At 38.4% G+C, this 19,280-nt stretch overlaps 1 protein-coding gene across 1 annotated transcript in view; it reads right to left on the reverse strand.

Moving 5' to 3' along the window:
* Positions 1–19,280, reverse strand: part of LVRN (laeverin) — a 34,669-nt gene that overhangs the window by 3,200 nt on the left and 12,189 nt on the right. Inside the window, exons 5-17 of the mRNA XM_061342683.1 lie at positions 15,519–15,673; positions 14,046–14,159; positions 13,240–13,383; positions 12,854–12,919; positions 12,652–12,717; positions 11,402–11,571; positions 10,621–10,697; positions 9,498–9,637; positions 7,992–8,047; positions 6,578–6,731; positions 5,530–5,624; positions 4,525–4,632; positions 215–385 (exon numbers count right to left, since the gene is read on the reverse strand). Of these exons, the coding sequence (XP_061198667.1) occupies positions 215–385; positions 4,525–4,632; positions 5,530–5,624; positions 6,578–6,731; positions 7,992–8,047; positions 9,498–9,637; positions 10,621–10,697; positions 11,402–11,571; positions 12,652–12,717; positions 12,854–12,919; positions 13,240–13,383; positions 14,046–14,159; positions 15,519–15,673 (1,516 nt within the window). The remainder of the gene's footprint in view (positions 1–214; positions 386–4,524; positions 4,633–5,529; positions 5,625–6,577; positions 6,732–7,991; positions 8,048–9,497; positions 9,638–10,620; positions 10,698–11,401; positions 11,572–12,651; positions 12,718–12,853; positions 12,920–13,239; positions 13,384–14,045; positions 14,160–15,518; positions 15,674–19,280) is intronic.

Raw genomic sequence — 19,280 nt, forward strand, 5'->3', positions numbered from 1 at the left:
AAAGTTGGTGTCAGTCTGAAATGTGTACTCAGATTGGGTTTTGTCCTTACATCACTGAAATCTCCTGTTCTTACCCACTGACTCTTCACTTATCAGTAAAAGGAGGGTCTGTCAGGATACATGTTCTTTTCTTATCTGTGTTACAGATAGACAACCCCTCCACCAGACAACCCTGTGTTCTATATAGACAAAGATATACTTTGATCAATGTCACCTGTAAAGTAACCATGACTCTTTGGCACAGCTCATGGCAGACAGCAGGATATCTTTATCTTCCTTTGTGGAGCCAGTACGGTTATACATTTCCCATGCAAAATTCCATTCTTTATCACTTCCCACTGCAACACCATAGCAGCAGACTGTTCTTCTAATTAAAAAGGGGATTCTGCAAAGCAAAATATGATTAAGAGGTACTCTATTGCTGTAAAGTCAAAACCAACAATTAACCCATTAAATGAAAAAAAAAATACTTACAGCTAAAAGTTGCACAAGAAAGGAGATATAAAATAACAATCTAAATAAAGCCAGGAAATTTGATTGCTTTATAAATTATTTAAATGTTTTAAAAGCATGCAGTTTAAAGGCAAACCAAAAATGTTTTTTAGAACAGTTGGACCAAGCTATTTTGTGTATGTACAGTGTCAATGCCACTTTTTCACATTACAGTCTAGGACGTGGATCACATCATTAGAGTGTATGGCTGCACATAGCATCACCCCAGACAAGCCTTTTCAAAGCTTCTCCATTGAATGCATCCAGAAGGAAGAACAATGTGCAGCACAAACAGAAACATAAAGGACATTTCTCCAAGCAACATGCAGCCTCCTACTTCTCCCACACCAAAGGAGAGTCCTCAACATGCCCATTTTCATAACAGAATCTAAATGTGAACATGATCAGTATAATACTCCACGTGCAAAGGCTTGAGTGGAAGACTTCTCTTGTGGCAATGATGTATCTCTCATACTAAGACACTGTCAGTGCTTTCCAATGATAGCAATGTATTCTACTGTGCAGATGTCTGTAGGAGAATGAGTCCCATTGCTACAAATGAAACATTTAACTTCCCGATGGCATGCTGTTAATCTGGTTAGCGTTACTTAAACCCAAGATTGTAAGTAAGAGGTGTAAAAACTATCTTCCATTAGGTCAGAAGAGAGCCTTGGGAAAAAAAAGATAAGTTTCTGGACACAAAAGCTATTCTTCAGGCCCAAAACTGGAAGCAGCACATTCAAGTGTAAATGTAATTTGAGAAAAAATCCTTTGAACTTCAGTAGACTATGCTAGAGAGAATGGGAATGATACCAGCAGAAAGAGAAAAAATAATATTCAGAGAGAAGTCTATAGCACAGCAGTCTTCAAAGCAAAGGTAGAGACATGTAAGTTATAACCTCTGGAAAGAACTACTGGAAAGGAGGGAGAGAATCAGGTGTTTTGCATGGCAGATGTTAAGAACTGAAAATGCAAAATGCAGGGGTTTTGGTTTTCCTTTTGTGGGTGAATAATTTACCTGGATATGTGCTGGGTCATAAGACATTTGTCACCAAGAATGATGGTTACCAATATTAAGAGATTATGTCAAGGTAAAGAATAGTCCCATGAGAAATCCTTTTATGAGAGATCTTATTTGAGTAAAAGGTCTAGTAATTTGTTCAATAATCATTTCGTAATGCTGCAGAAAGAGGCCACTGTAGGGTAATACAGGGTAAAACTGTTTTGGCTAAGATACAGCTATTTATTTTGCTACTGCAGCTGTTCCAATTGTTTCATGAACATACTGGTTGCTGAGTGTGAACCTCTTGTGGGTGAAGAGCATATAGGCTCTCTGTACCATTTGGCTGCAGCTCTGATGTTCAGCATTCAAGGCAGGCTGTACAGGAACCTTACTATGGGACAATGGCCTACTGGATGGTAACACCTGTGGTGGTTTATCTTGTATAGCTCCCAGAGGAAGTCCACTGTGGGCCAGAGGGACTTTGGAGCTTCAGGTTATACTGGATGAGGGGTGGAGATTATTAATCTTGATATTTTTCCTGGGAGGAGTTGTGTGGTTTGATATTGATGGCTTGTCAGGATTCTCTTATTTCTGGGTCTTGGGGAAGATACAAAAGGATGCTGGGAAGAAAGGTAGATTATTTTACATAATTTTCCTACAGCTAATGCAGAAGTGATGTGGTGATTTCTTAAGTTTTGAGGACAATGGCAGCATACGGTTACCTTTGGTAAATAACTAAAATATACAGCAACATTCTCCCTCAATAGAATAATTTCCTTCTTTCAAAAGAAAAGCCAGAAACAGCTTCACAGAGAATACATTAATTTAGCTGGCTTCACTTCATTCCTATAAGCAAAAAAGAGTAAAACTGAAAAACTGGCTGGGAATCACAGCTCTTGGCTTGTTATTTCTGTGGAACAGATAAAAATGCACTGTATCAAGTCCAGTTAAGTTCTACCAGGAACTATTTGGAAATGTTCAGCTGGAAGTTGGTCACCTTATCTGAAAGGGAGAAGCATTGTATGTGTGCAGTTCTAGTGTCCTCAACATAAGAAGGACATGGAATTGTTTAGGACATGGAATTGTTGGAGCAAGTCCAGAGGAGGGCCACAAGGATGATCAGGGGCTGGAGCACCTCCTGTATGAAGACAGGCTGAGAAAGTTGGGGCTGTTCAGCCTGGAGGAGAAAAGGCTGTGTGGAGAACTCATAGCAGCCTTCCAGTATCTGAAGGGGGCCTACAAGGATGCTGGAAAGGGACTCTTCATTAGGAAGTGCAGCAACAGGACAAGATGTAATGGGTTCAAACTAAACAGGGGAAGTTCAGATTGAATATAAAGAAGTTCTTCACTGTGAGCGTGGTGAGGCACTGGAATGGGTTGCCCAAAGAAGTGGTAAATGCTCCATCCCTGGCAGTGTTCAAGGCCAGGCTGGACAGAGCCTTGGGTACATGGTTTAGTGTGAGATGCCCCTGCCCACGGCAGGGGGTTGGAACTAGATGATCTTAAGGTCCTTTCCAAGCCAAACCGTTCTGTGATTTTACGATTATATCCTTCCACAGACATGAGAATCCTGCTGGGTTCCACATGTGGCAAAACAGCTATAGAGTGCTGTAATGAATTTTCCTCTCAGAAAGGAGAATGTAAGAGCATGTATTTATAAAGTTTACTGTGCCCTATTCCTTTTCTATCCAGCATATGAAAAGTTTCCTCTTGAAGTGAACAGGAACTATGATCTGTCATTTGAAACATAAGAAGTGTCCTATCTCCTATGTTTTCTTCCTTTAAAACACGGTCTTTTTTTTTACACTTAATAAAATTCATAGCTGTATTTTCTTCCTGACTTACAGCTATGTGAAGTGTGAGGCTGTAAAGTCCCTTTGAAATTCTCTCAGTGCCAGGACAGTGAAATTAATCTTCTCTGTGTAATTTAAAACCAGCTCAGCTGATATATTTCACAGACTTTTCAGCTCTTCAACTCAGATAACGTATGTAGTATTCCTCCAGGAAAAAAGCATTTCAAATATTATTAATAGGGGAAGATCAGTGTCTGTTTTGAGAACAGCCTGAGAATTCAGGATAGCGTTATCGCTTTTAGTACTGGATAGTAATAATATTCTCTCTGGAACATAACAGCGTGTCTTTAGGCTATTTGAACTTTTCAGCTTAACTGCAAAATAAACTTTGTTTTTTTTACGAGGACGATCACGACGAAACTATTTAAAAAACCACGAACATAAATGTACAAGTTCATTCTACTTAGCTAACTACATATATCAACAGATATACAAGTATCAACTAAATACTTATTACAACAAATAAAAGTAATAATAAACTGTATATTCACTTACCAGTGCCAATACAATTTGACTATTGCATAGAAAAAAAAATCAAAAGAAAGGGGGAGGAAAACAGAATAAGAATTTCAATACATCGTAATTTTTCTTTAACAATGTAGTGCTCATACCTGGTAGAGCTCAGGCTCTGTCCTCACAGACCAGAAACCTGACCACCAGGCTCCAGTATCAGCCTAAGAACTAACAGCTGTTCCCAGCACCTCTTTATGCAAGCACAAAACATGCAAAGAAATTTGATGGGCTCACCATGGGTAGATGCCTGTATCATACAGACATCACTTCACTCAGTATTTCTAAAAGAAGCTTAGAAACTGAGTTGGTATATGGTACACCTAAGGCTGTACTGCAGCAAAGGGACTGGACAATATGTGATAATGGACATAATCTGATCACCTATTATGTGGCTAAACAGATTTTGGTCTTCATGTAAAAAAAGCGGTATCCTCCAGCCTGTAAAGTCTATGAAAAAGCAATAAATTATAAAATCATCATAAAGTTTAGATCTGGGGAAGAGGAGGAGCCATGGGGGCACAGCTAGGCATAAATTCTGTCCTGTCAAGAAAGAAAAGCAGTGTACAGGAGCATTTCTCTTTCTGCTTCCTCTGTGTAAGAGCCCTTTAACTTCCCACCTCACTTACACATGCATACCTCTTAAGAGCACATCATCATTCTTACTTGTACTCAGGGTTGTCCATCCACTTAGCATACAGTTCAGATGACAGGTTCAAACAGTCTTGGAGACCCAGCCAGCACGCTGTTGCAAAAAGCTTTTCCAAATACACTCTTGAAGGGAAGTCAAAATATCAAGAATAAAAGATACGTATTCTACATTTGGAGTACCTGAACTGTGCTTGACCAGCACAGATTCACAGAATCACAGAATCAATCATTAGGTTTGGAAGGGACCTTTGGAGATTATCTAGTCTAACCCTCCTGACAAGCAGGGCCACCTACAGCAGGTTACACAGGAATGTGTCTAAGTGTGTTTTGGATAACTCCAGAGAAGGAAACTCTGCAACCCCCCTGGGGAGCCTGTTCCAGTGCTCTGCCACCCTCAGTGTAAATAAGTTCTTCCTCATGTTGAGGTTTCAGCCATTAATCCAGAAGAACCTCTACTAGAAACAGTTGAGGTTCAGTGAAAAATAAGAATTCATAAATAAATAAATAAACTACTAATAATAGTTGTCACAACATCAACATTCATGGTCATTAATGAGATTATGAATGTACTATAATTTTTCTTTGTTTGTTTGTTTTGTAGTTTATATCCCTCTTGGGAGTTTTAAGAAACCAATTGCACCTAGTCCAAATCACTCTTACATTCAAGACTGTGGCTGCAGTGGCCTTGCAAAATGAAGCATATTAAAGTTCTGGTGATTGATCCATAAATCACATCTAAAGTTCACTGCTGTCAGGTTTTCACCAACTAGCAGCAGCCTGTTGAGCCTATTATCAACAAAAGCTATTACCACTTAGATCATTAAACCATCATCTTTTATGCTTACTAAATAGAGCATCGTAAGTAACACATTCCTACAGGACAATAAAAATAAAAATTCAGTTACATTCAAATCAGTTTGACCATTTTTCCTGTATCCTGTATAGAAATTTAGAGGCAAACTACAGTGTGTCAGATCCATTCACATCAGAAAAACTTTTTGAGAAAATAAGAATACTTACTGAGCAAAATAGTCATCTTCCAAAGCATCAACATTTTCACGAATAAAACCTGCATAATAATGGTATATTGGCAACATTCTCTTTAAAAGGTATTTCTTTTAAAAGAAGGGAAAGAAAAATTACTTTAATTTAGATGCAAGTTTTTATTTTACTGTATTTTTCCTTATTTTCTCAGATTTATCTTAAATATTTACCACTATTAATTTCTTAACAAAACACCACATTAAAATAAACTATATCAATTGGGTCTAAAATTCAATACACCTGCACATCCGTTCAAACTCGGAAGTTACCATTTCACATCACTAGGACCTTTAAACTTGCTATGAAAGAAAATAAATGCTCATTCCCAGAAAACAAACAAACAAACAAACAAAAAAAAAACAGAAAAAGAACATGTCAATACTTTAAAAAATATGATAGAAAATACTTCTCACATATTTTAAACATGCCTTTACTTTAGAATTTAAGAGAACTACTACTGTGGGGTTGTACTTTAAGCAGAAGTGAAATCTTCAAGTAGAAGTGAAGGAAATAAGTAAGACAGTATCATCTCAGGTAGCTCAAATATGTGAAAGAATCCTCTCATTTAGTATCCAAACCCAATCCTTTTTTCCTCTCTATGAAGACAAACTGGAAGGCAGTACATACCACACAGCACATACATACTATATGCCCTTTATACATAACGGTGTTACTCCTGTTACTTACCACTGACTATTTATTACTGACTGATAGGTGTATGTTTCAGATCCTCAGTTTTTCAAAAACCCAGGATCAAGGTTAATAAAAAGAATTTTATGTATCTCTGCTTTATAATAAAAATTGCTTGAAGTTTAATGATATTTTTATCATTGACTAATATATACAAATAAGTACCTTCTTCTATTAAAAAAAGAAAAAAAAAAGACAAATCATGCAAAGGGAGCAACAAGAACTATCACCCATCATAGTAATCATTACTTTCTTGAGAATTTAAAAAGGATTCATTTTAGTCAATTTATTTAAAAGGTCTGGTATCTTTTCTAAATAACAAAAAAGTTGATACCTTTAAAAGTGGATATACTTCATAGTTTTTCAGAGTACTTTCCAAATTCTCAGGTACTAGGTTTAACAAAACCATATTCCATATGAAGAGTTCATCTTCTCTGGCAAGGTACTTTGTTAGTTCAAGTGCTGTTTCAATCTGAATATATCCAAACCTATTTGAAAATAAAAAACCTCATACTTGAGTATATTTAACCACATTAATCACCTACCATGAATATCTGTTTATTTATTAAACTGACAATAAAACATCAGAAAACTGCATGGAAAGTGACCTAGAAAAAATGTTGGAAAAATAGAGCTCTCACGTTTATTACAGTGCCACTCTCAAAGTAATAGGACAATCATGGCAGTAAGCATGGCAGCATGCAAACTATTCTGCTTGTTCCTTCAGGACAGAGTATAAGCACATTTATAGCACAAGCACATTTACAGCACACATCAGTCTCACTAGAACAAAATGAAGTAAAAGAGCACTGGTATGAGTTTTAATACGTTTATATTTTTATGGCTTAAACAGTGTATTTTCATTACAGGTTCTTTTGTAGAATATAAATTATTGTAAAAACCAATTTCATTCACATGCACATTATTTGTGGAATGGACAACTTCAGCGTGGCATTTCTGTGCCTCAGTATGGAATAAGCACAGTATTTTTTTTTTCCCAATTAAATTCCAATTCAAGCCCTCTCCTCCAGGACAGAAACATTTCTAATGTATTTCCACAGAAGCACAGTTCTACAGTTACGTTCCTTATTAAATACTAACTTCGAGCTCTCTTATGAAAAAGGGCATTTGTATGAGAAGAAGAAATGGGAATTTTTACTTTCTCCTCCCAGGGCTACCTCCACAGGCTCTGAGGTGGTGCAATATGCTTTGGCCACCTATTCCCTTAGCTCACACATCATATGTGTCTGATGCCTTTGTGGCCTCTGGTATGTTTAAGGCACCGGCATATGTTGCTTCTTCAGCTCCCTACAGTACTGCTGACCTCTCTAGCATCATGACATGAACAAGAGAGTCATCCATCAGCTGGGGAAATTGAAGACTTATTAACAGTGATACAGGACATCATAGCTGAGATAGCTGAGAGTAAATTATGGGAAATTCATAATTTCATTCAGAATCTTTCTTCTGTTACAACAAATAGAGGTTAGTCCTTAAAAAACTCATGACAGTGCCATTACTTAAAATATTTTCTAAGAGTTGGAACAAAACTTAGAAGAAATTCTGAAATAAATCACTCAGCACTGACAGAAGAATGGATTAAATGCTTAACTCCCACAGTGTTTTGTCAAAACAGCTATTGTTCTTATGAGGCACATATGGGCAGGAATGAACAAAGCAGAAGTAGCAGTGTTGAATGCAATCATGTAGTTAAATCATTTTCTATGACATACTTGAAACATACTTACTGTGTCAGTGCAAAAACATCATCTATCAGCTGGAACCTGCTGACAGCAGGAATAGCCTGCAGAGAGTATTTATGGTGGTATTAGCAGATCTAAAACATGTCATTAAGAGTTTAAAAAGCTTTACTGTGTTTCAGAAGGATAAGACACTTTTTCTAAGCCAAAATCTTCTACAAAAAATCATAAAACAGATCCTGCACTTTAAGCTGAAATTACATATGTGTTTTTAGGGATGTTTGTATATATAAATATATAGCTACATAATATACAGCTACAGTACATTAAGCATGTAATTTCAAGGCCCCTCTTACTTCCGTGCTGAAATTAAAATTAAAATATGGAAACGCTACATTTCCTAAAAACATCCTAGTTCTATCATTTTAATACATTTTTAACTTCTGGTGCTTCAGAGTGCATACTCTAATTAGTCCAGAGCAAAGTGTCTGGCACTATCATGAATTAAATGACTGAGGCAGAGCTATGGCCAAACCCCTGCCTACAATTTGTGCTCGTTAGGACTGCTGGTCCCTCCTCATCTCCTCCCTGCTTCCATGCCCTACAGCTTGACCGCTGCTCAAGAGAACCTTACCACTGACCGGTGCCAACCAAGTGAGCACACACCTAATTTCCTACTGCCTTAGATCTGCTGTGGAAGTAAATAGCCTAGAAGAAAGAAAATCAGTGTGCCATAAAAAGTTTTAATCCCACTCCATGTTCCTATCACCCTTGTTTCTTTCCTGAAAGCTTAAACTTTCTCACTGTTCTTAACAAATCCAATGAGTTGACATTACTACTGGAACCTCTGGCTCACTCCTGGGTGAGGCAACATTAAAAACCATCCAACCCCATATACAGCCACAGGTATAGGCTGTTCTGTACCACTCTCAACTTCAGCCCAAACTGTGGCAAGTCAGAGGTATCTGTAGTGTCTATAGAGGACTGAAAGAGCACAAGTAGAACTGATTAGGACTTCTGAGAAAAAAAAATATAAAAAATACCCAAACCAAAAGCAACGAAACCAAACAAACTAAAACCAACATAAAAAAACAACAGAAACTACCCAAGTCAGGTGACTTTTTTTCCTGAAATTACACTGGCAGAAATACTGTGATTTGTGGAAATGTGGAAATAAAAAGCTTTCCTGCAGCTTTCCTTCTCCATGGTTGCCTAACAGCAGATAAAGCTCAATCACACATGCATACCAATAACTCTTGAGCCAAATTTAAGATACTAAAAGAACCATTAGCTGTTAAGACAACTTTGAAGACAGAATGCCACGTCACGTCATTATTGTTCATGCATATGTGAAATTACTTGGGCCTGTTCCTCTCCCAGTGTGAAAGGCTGCCAGTGACTTTAGTGGTGCAACAGTGGATCATTTCTTCTTACTTGATACACAAGTTTCTCACTACTCCAGGTTTTCATCAGTGTGATTACTAGTAAGAACTGCAAGAAGAAATACATGGAAAGAGTCTGTTTATAAGCCTGAGAAGAGAAATGTGATCTTACCTTTGGATCATTTTCAAGCAAGCGTGCTAATCTTTTTAAGTTTAACTGATCATAGTTTACTCTGTAGTATCCATTTAAATTTACATTCAGCAGGACCCAGTCATATTCTGATTCTGATACTTGCATTTCAGGAAACGCTTCTGTAAAGTGACATTAAAGTGTTTCATTTTATTTTCTGTGCACTGCTAAATTCCCTTCACAAGTTAAATGAGATGGAAAAGTGGCACATGACAGCAGCTTAACCATTTAAAACCAGCTATAATATAGCGCTAGCAGTACTTCCTCTATAATAGCATATTGGTACAAAGCTGTGCTAATCATCAAGAGCACTTTCAGATCCAGCTAAGACAGCAAAACTATGCTCCTCCACTACCAAGGCTGAGTGAAATATGTTCTACCATATCAAAACCATCGTTCTAATGTGCCTTTTATTGCTGCATGGATGTCTCAGGGACAGTGACCAACACTATTACATGGGCAGAAGTGACAAATACAGACATTGCCTGAGGATCCCTCAACCAGCAGGACAGGCTTTTAACACCATACAGTGCAGCACTGAATGAACACACTTGGCACTGCTTGGAGCGTTGAGTTGAACATGTTTAGAAGTATAATTCATTAGCTCCTGCAGAGCTATTTACAGCAACAAAACACATGCAAAATCACTTTTGAGATGTTTCTTCTTTATGTATTGTTATGCCACTGTAGCAATTATTCCTAAATTCAAGTTAGCACTTTGTATTAAATTCCTCATTTGCTTTTTCCAAAAGTACTGTGATGAGCACTTCTTAATGACAACATAACACTTCTCCACCAGAAGAGAACTCACTGGATTTCTCAAAATAGTAACTGAATTTAAAATTACCCTTAACATTTCTATGTTTGTAAATAAAAATCTGGTTTATTTCTTCATCAAAAAGTCAAAAAAAAATATTTTTAATCTAAAAACTTGAATGCAAGTTCCTTGACTGAATAGCGTCTGATAAGTTTGCTACATGGCTTTCAAATACAAGTGAAACGTGTTTTATCTTCTTATTCAATTGGAATGCATCCTATGTAGAGAAGAGTTAGCTGTGTTTTTACTAGTTTGGTTTTAGCATGCATAAACAAATACATTACTTACTGCTGCTTTTATCTAACCACATTAAGGGCTGTGATGATCCATTTCTCATCCAAGAAATAGGAATTATCCATGTGTTACTTAAATTAAAAAAAATAAAATATATATATACAATTAATTCTTAAGCTTAAAAATACCCCACTCTCAGCTTATGCTAAACTAGATTGCAAATGAGTTCCTCCTTACAAGAATCTCCATCTACCTTCTCTCCTCTGACACACAAAACCTCATCAGATGGTGGTACCTACGCTGAATCAGTAATTAGGATCATCAAACAGTTTGAGCATCTAGAATACTGCCCATATTTGCACACCACTGTACCTCTGTGATACAGTCAGGTCAGGTACCAGGCACTTTCCTAGAAAGTGCTTAAATTAAACCCCTTTATCTTTGCCAAGCCGAAGAGATTGGGAATACGTGTGCTGTAAAGAAGCTACAGCATGGTTCATCGAGGTCCCCAGTCTGCACAACTGAGGGAGGAGGAAAGAAGAAAACGCCAGGCAAAACTCCTGCTCTGCAACCTATTCCTGCCCTGTGTCTGCCCTTACAAAACCATTATGTGGCTGGAAATGTCACTGCTCCAGAGGAAAGCAACCTTTTGGCAAAGCAAGCGGCTTGCAGAACTACTGCAACCTCCAGTCTCCAACAGATTTCACTTAGTTGCTTGTGACAAGAAAAAAACATAAAGTTAAAAAAACAGATAGTCAAAACATAATGTCCTAACTGAAGAGTTTCCTGAAAAAATAGGGTATAAACATACAATAAAAACACAAACTAAACATACTTGTAAGAATCAGTGCTGTTTTCATTCTTTTTATTAAGAAATTGTTCCTGACTGATTGTGCCAGTGGTTAGATTTAATGTTAAAACTGGAAACCCATTTTGGCATGTCCAGGAATCCATTATTTGTTTTACAGATGCTGGCAACTGAACTTCATTCTGTGCATCTATGACCTGCAAGAGAAACAAGAATTATAAACAGTTACGATAAAAAGGTAGTTACTGATACTGCTTCAGCAACACTCTAGGGGTTGTTCTAAAATATTAGAGAAAATACAATTGCTTAGCACTTTACTGACCTTTGATTCATGCAAAAAAAAAACAAACCAGAGTACCAAAGTCCAAATGACATTATTGACATTATAACAAAGACAGAGTAAGCCTTTTTAAGAATTATTAAATACTGAGATGATATTTCTCATTCTTATTGCTAACCTGCATTCTGACTGTTAACTTTTCTCTTCTTAGTGTTAGTATATTTACACACCTCAATGGCTATGACAGACCTGACTTTTTTTATTTCATTCAAATAAAGCTGCCGTAACAGAAATATTTAAGTGACTACCTAATGAACAAAATTAACAGTAAAGGCAAACTGAAAAATCCACTAAGCTGTAGTCCCAACTAGTGTGAATTGGTACAGGCTCTGTTAGTTTAAAAGATGTGACAGCCTTGCATACCTGAAATTGTGGCACCCTAGTTCTTAACCTGAGAATGAGCCTGCGACACAATGGAAGCCTTGTTTAGAGGATCAGGAAACTGGGATTTCAATAAATAAACCTATTCTTTGCACCTGTTTTCCGATTCAGATTTCTGCCAAAACCAGCAAAGGGTGAAAATGTTGAACTGCTACCCTGGGTATAGACTTTGCTGGATCTCTGACTTATCAGCATCTTAATCATCAAGCCTAGAGCATCACACACTCTGATCTGGCAAAGCCTAGACACCAGAAGAATAGGCTATGCAATTTCATGTAGGTTTACGCAATCTCCATGAAACCCAAAACTCCACCTGGCCCTGAATTCCCATCTCATCTCTCTACTCCTGTACTTAGCTCCACTGGTCTCAGGTGCAGTAAACAGCCAAATAAACACTTTTGAAGACATTAGCCAAAAGAGACAGCAAAGCAAATGTTATGCAACAGACTGAACTAGGGATACCCAAAATCCAGTGCAGTCTTCTACAAATAGTATATGGCCTAAATCTGGACTTTACCAAATACCAGAGCAAGAATACTAGAGAAAAAGTTAGTACCATCTGTATGTGGGTCCAGAGATCATCTTGGTTAGCATTTGAGAAAGAAAATTCTTTCAGATACGACTGTATGGAAACAAACAGAAATATCAGAATTCACAAGGGTTCAATGAAAAACATCAACAAGACAAACAGGTATTTGTACAGTTGTAATTTTTCAGGCTTATAAATCAGTATGAAGACGTTAGCTTTTCTAACTTACAGTCAGTGCTCTGATAAACAACTTCTCAGACAGAAAACCAGAAAGCATCCAGGTAATAGAAGCCCCCTGGAGTACAAACAAAAAGATATGAGAAAACATGAGTTATTATTGTGATTATTATTGCAATATTTTTTTTTAAGTATATTCCAGAGAAATTACTCAGGCTACTCCTATGCTTCATATTTCATGGAGGTTAAAATTTTCACCATTTCTTTCACAGACAAAGACATCTGCAACATCCAATAAATTTTTGTGTGAAGCAGAAACAATTTTGAATGCCAAAACAACCTACAAAAAGCACTGTAATTCAAAGGTTCAGCTCTAACCTACTTCGTACTGTTAGTTTAGAATATACAAGAAATGGGAAGAATTTTGTATCTTTTAACCTTGCTGTAGGTGATGCTGTCAAACAGAGATATTAAGGAAAATGATCCTTTGATCTTTTCTTCAGTCTCTGACAGTGATCGGACTCCTCTTTCATTGTCTTCCCTTAAGACAGGTTGTACAACATGATCATAAAAGATTTTATCCTGCAAAAAAAGACAAATCCAAGAGAGCTGAACAGAACATATTTATTCTCAGGAGAGAATACAGATTATGGGATTAGCACTAGTAAAAATAGTTATCAATAAACAATGACCAATCCTTCTTCCTCCTTCCCTTAATTTCCCATGAAGTAAAAGGGACCTCATACCCAATCCACATACAACATTAGTAATCAGGGAAGATTTTACATCTGAGAAGATGGAGCCTGACAAAGACAATTATGGTGTGATCCTCAGGTTAAAAATAAATCAACTGTATTAAGCAATAAGTGAACAAATACTGGAAAGTGACAACCTGTATTGGATGCTTGGAAAAGAGCTTGGACAGGCAGGGAGGCAAACCATCAGCTACAGGACCCAGGAGTGAAAGCTGGATTTGCTACATGACAGACCTAGGACAAAACTCCAGTTCCTTGTCACTGCAGAATCACAGCTGTCTAGCTATCCTCTGTGCCAAGCTGCAGAAGAGCCCAATGGGATCACAGCAGATGGAGACCCTCCAGCGAACAATCAAGACCTGGTCCTTCCCAGGGGAGTTAAATTGCTAATACAACTGTTTAATTAAATCCCATCTCCTGCACCTTCCTTTTCTTTGTACATGCTCAACTTTGCTACTTTCGTTTACCTCAGTGAGCATTAGTACTTACCAGCGAAAGCTTGGGTTCAACAAAGATAGCTCCCAGGTACTCAAAGTAAGACGCCAGTCCCTCATTAAGCCACAGGTCATTCCACCACTTCATTGTAACCAGATTTCCAAACCACTTAAACAGAAAGAAAAAAATGTCTCCACAACTCTTTGGACTGCTATTTTAATTTTTGCAGGTTAAACACACATACCTATGCCGAAGTAATTTTATTTAATGTACAATAAAATGTTGGATATTCCTTCCGACATTGAAAATTGAGTAGAAAAAGATGCAACTTAGAAAAAGACGCACCTTAGAAAAAGACAGATGTTCTGGGCAGTTATTTTTTAATTTCATTCCATGAGTATCAATGTCATTCTTTTACTCTATTTAATTTTAAATACTTCCCAATAAAATGTAAATATCTAAAAGATCATTATCAGGCTATGGTTAAAAGTAGGGCTTTCTTCAAGCAATATTAAAAACATTTTTCCATGCTCTTAACAAAAGAAAATTGTCAAGGGAACGATAAACATAACTGGGGAAACAACCATTTCCAAAATCAGCAAATCCCTATCCTGGCAAGCAATAAGACTTCCACTACAGCTGCTATGTATTCATATTTGGCAGTTCAGATTTAACAAAAACCTGATTGCCCTTGGATTTGTATTTTATTTGTTAATTCTTGAAAACCTGAACTACAATTTTGTTTTAAAATAGTGTTTAATCAAGTCCTGACATTTGTTTCATTTGCTTGCAATAATAACACTTTGGTCATCCAAAGGACTGAAAAGTTACAGACCTTGTCAAAAAGGCATACAAGTGCATTAGAGAAGTTAAACTCTTTCACTAACTTTGTTGACTAAGTGCAAACAGTTGTTGCTCTGGCAAACAGCAGTAAATTAGCATAGTCAATAAATAAGTGAAATTGCATTATCATTCCAAACCCAGTAAGAAAAATTTGGAAAATCTCTATGAAAACTGGAAAAAGGTACAGTGTAGAATGTTAATTTTCTTCTACCATATCACAGGGTGTTTCTTACAGAAAAACAAATACCTTTTGAATTCAGACATGCACTGCCACTACAAAAGAATACTTATGAACCCCATTAATTCTCCCACTGAAGTACTTACTAAGTATATTTTATATATATATATATATATATATAATATTATAATATATTTATCCCCCCTACATCCCTATAGTATTTTCTACAATAGTACTGTGTAAGATAAAAAATAAGTAGTCCGTTAACAGTTTGGTATCAATGAGTCCTGCACAGTCAGTATGCAGTCTGCAATATGACAGAACCTGCTTTCAATATTGATTTATCAGCAGAACATGTATTCAAATGGTCTCTCAGTACTCCAGTGCTCACACCCCCCTATTGTCAAGTCACTATTTCTCTTCTAATAATCAGTGACCACAGCATCATCAACCAGAAGGAAACAACATCAGAGACAAATAAATGTACAGAATATTTTACCACATGCCTGGTGTCCTAGCTCATGTGACACAATTATGGCAATCATTGCCTTTCTGCTTGTGAATTTATCACTTGGTTGGTACATCAATGATGATTCTTGAAAAGTCATTAGCCCCCAGTTTTCCATAGCACCTGCTCCAAAATCAGGCAGTGCAACCAGATCTAAATTGATTCAAACAGAGAAAAAAAAAAATGTACCTTTAAAATTTTCAGAAGTAAAATGCTCACATGATTTTAATGCTCACTCTGGTCCAGCCTGCAATTATAGAATACTACATCTTAGTGGTTCTTTGTGGTATTATGGCAATGCTAGTGCAAGTGGTCTGTGAAATTTCTTCTTGTCATATATGTCAGTCTATGATGGCTGCTCCTTCACAAAGCCATATAATAAATTCCCATCAAGCCCAGATCTGTACTGTGTCGTGTACATACAAATGTTCTGAACAAAAATGAAGGCTGTATTCTGCCAATGCTAGGAGAGAACATATTCACTCCTGTCTGTCAGAAATCTTTTTCTGTTTAAGTTTCTCGTGTGTTTGGGAAAGATCGTACTCGCCTCTTTTTTTTAAAGACAGACTAGGGACAACATGGGCCCTCTCCAGAAGCTATCAGGAGAACTGGCTACCCTGGATTTGGAGAAGGCTGAAGTTCTTAATGACTTCTTTGCCTTGGTCTTCACTGGCAAATGTTCTGACCGCACCACCCAAGTCTCGGAAGGCAGGCTCAGGGACTGTGAGAATGAAGACCTTGGGCCCACTGTAGGGGAGGATCTGGTTCAAGACCATCTTAAGAACCTGGACATGCACAGGTCCTTGGGACCTGATGAAATCCATGCACGGGTCCTGAAGAAGCTGGCAAATGAAATTGCTAAGCCATCATATTTGAAAAATCGTAGCAGTTAGGTGAAGCTCCTGATGACTGGAAAAAGGGAAATATAACCCCCATTTTCAAGAAGGGGAAAATGGATGACCCGGGGAATTACAGACCAGTCAGTCTCACCTCTGTGCCTGGCAAAATCTTGGAGCAGATTCTCCTGGAAGGCATGCTGAGGCACATGAAAAACAACAAGGTGCTTGGTGACAGCCAGCATGGCTTCACTAAGGGGAAATCCTGCCCGACCAATTTGGTGGCCTTCTGTGATGGGGCTACAGAACTGATGGACAGGGGTAGAGCAGTTGATGTCATCGTTGGTGTCATCTACCTGGATTTGTGCAAAGCACTCGACACTGTCCCGTATGACATACTTGTCTCTAAATTGGAGAGACATCAGTTTGATGGGTGGAACACTTGGTGGATAAAGAACTGGCTGGATGGCCGCATGCAAAGAGTTGTGGTCAATGGCTCAGTATCCAGCTGAAGACCAGCAAGGAGTGGTGTCCCCCAGGGATCAGTGTTGACACCAAGCTGTGTGGTTTGGCTGATACGCTGGAGGGAAGGAATGCCATCCAGAGGGACCTTGACACGCTTGTGAGGTGGGCTGATGCCAACCTCATGAAGTTTAACCAGGCCAAGTGCAAGGTCCTACACCCAGGCACAGCTACAGGTTGGGCAGAGAAGAGATCCAGAGCAGCCCTGCAGAGATGGACTTGGGGCTGTTGATGAGAAACTGAGCATGAGCTGGCTTCAGTGTGCGCTTGCAGCCCAGAAAGCCAACCGTATCCTGGGCTGCATCAAAAGGAGCATGACCAGCAAGTGGAAGGACACGATCCTGCCCCTCTACTCTGCTCTCGTGAGACCTCACCTCGAGTATTGTGTGTAGTTCTGGTATCCTCAACATAAAAAGGACATGGAACTGTTGGAACAAGTCCAGAGGAGGCCCACAAGGATGATCAGGGGACTGGAGCACCTCCCGTATGAAGACAGGCTGAGGAAGTTGGGGTTGGTCATCCTGGAGAAGAGAAGGCTGCTTGGAGACCTCATAGCAGCCTACCAGTATCTGAAGGCGGGCTATACGGATGCTGGGGAGGGACTCTTCATTAGGGACTGTAGTGATAGGACAAGGGGTAATGGGTTAAAACTTAAACAGTGGAAGTTCAGGTTAGATATAAGGAAGAAGTTCTTTACTGTGAGGGTGGTGAGGCACTGGAATGGGTTGCCCAGGGAGGTTGTGAATGCTCCATCCCTGGCAGTGTTCAAGGCCAGGTTGGACAGAGCCTTGGGTGATATGGTGTAGTGGGAGGTGTCCCTGCTCATGGCAGGGGGTTGGAACTGGATGATCTTAAGGTCCTTTCCAACCCTAACTGTTCTATGATTCTAACATTCTTTCCCAGGAGCTGATAAAAATAAATAAATCAATCTTGCTCTTTTGGCTCTGTCAGCAGAGGGATCCTTTCCACTCTTTTTTGAAAGGTGCCTTAGAAACATCCTCTCTTTGTTTCCACAGTATGGCTGTTACTTCTGTAGTCCCCTTCTGACTTAACGCACAGAGAACAGTTCTACAGTTCAAATGTCAGGGCTGGGTGAAACATCAAGGATCTCAAAGAAAGATACACTGTTCAAACTCAGCCGCAAAGAGCAAAATTTGGGAAACATGGATTTTGGAAGAGCATTTTGGAAGCAGACACAAGCTTGTGCTCCAAGAAGCTGACCATGAGCCAGTTCCAGTCCAAAAGCTAGGCAACTAATGTAAGGGGGGTGCTAAATGCAAGCAAAGCTAGACTGCATCTCAGTGGGGCTTATTGCCTCAGTCTTACCTAAAAATGTATTCCCTTTTCAGTGGGGCAGCCCCCATCTAGCCAGCTCAGGGGAAGAGAGCTCACATATAACTGCATTAAAATCAGAAGAAAACAAACCCTTAAATAATTCTTAATTTCATATTTTGAGTTTTGGAAACTATTTTGGTTGATCTAATCCTATGGATGTTTAAGCAGAGCTTCAAAGAAAGTCTGTAGGAAATTCAGTTTGTATTGCATGACATTACAGTGGGACTGCAATGGTTTTACAGCAGTCTGAGAAAGTGAAATCTTAACTTACAAGAACCCTGCAATAATTTCTTCTACTTCAATTTTGTAAGACTTTTATACTAATTAATTAATGTATTGACACTGCTGCTACAGAGAGGAACACAAGCATGGAGCAAAATTGTCTACAGCCCTTGAACAGCTTCCATGATTTCTGAGATAATAACATTTAAAGTGATGACTGCATATATTACATTTTCCATAAGAAGTGTAGTGAGCAATTATGCAAGTTACTATATACATATACATATATACTCTATACACACTGGGAGTTATTATATTTACACAGATGAAAATTTATTTTATTTCAAGTGCCAAGATGCAGGTCTGACAAACCAGCAAAAATGAAAGGAGGGAAATCCTTCCCCCAAAGTCCTTCTATCTGCTAAGATCATGGGCAGGTCCAAACCTCATTTTAAATAAGAACTGCCTCTGTGCTCTCAATATTCTACAAATTTGTATAAAGGAGCATGCTTCCCCATAACATTCATGCTGAAGCCCTTGCAAATCCAAGTACAAGTAGAAGACGAACTATGCAGTGGAACTACATAAAGCACGTGATGGCACCCTTTTTTCTAGACTGAAGCTTGATTTGACATACCTGATGACCATTTTAAATAGAAACACATATTTTGCTGCTGGAGTGGTTTTTCTGAGGAGGAATGTGCAGGAACATACAGCCTATTCACAGGTAAGACAAGAACATACTGAAGAAAGCAAGGAATGCTTTGGGGAGACATGGGTTACAGCAAGCACAGATTTTGTAGGAGGACATAAGGACTACCACATTTGCCTGGTATGGTCTACAC

This window comes from Neopsephotus bourkii, unplaced genomic scaffold, assembly GCF_033783945.1.
Source record: "Neopsephotus bourkii isolate Nb327-2 ecotype Australia unplaced genomic scaffold, CSIRO-AGI_Nbou_v1 NB_1814, whole genome shotgun sequence".
Lineage (NCBI taxonomy): Eukaryota > Metazoa > Chordata > Aves > Psittaciformes > Psittacidae > Neopsephotus > Neopsephotus bourkii.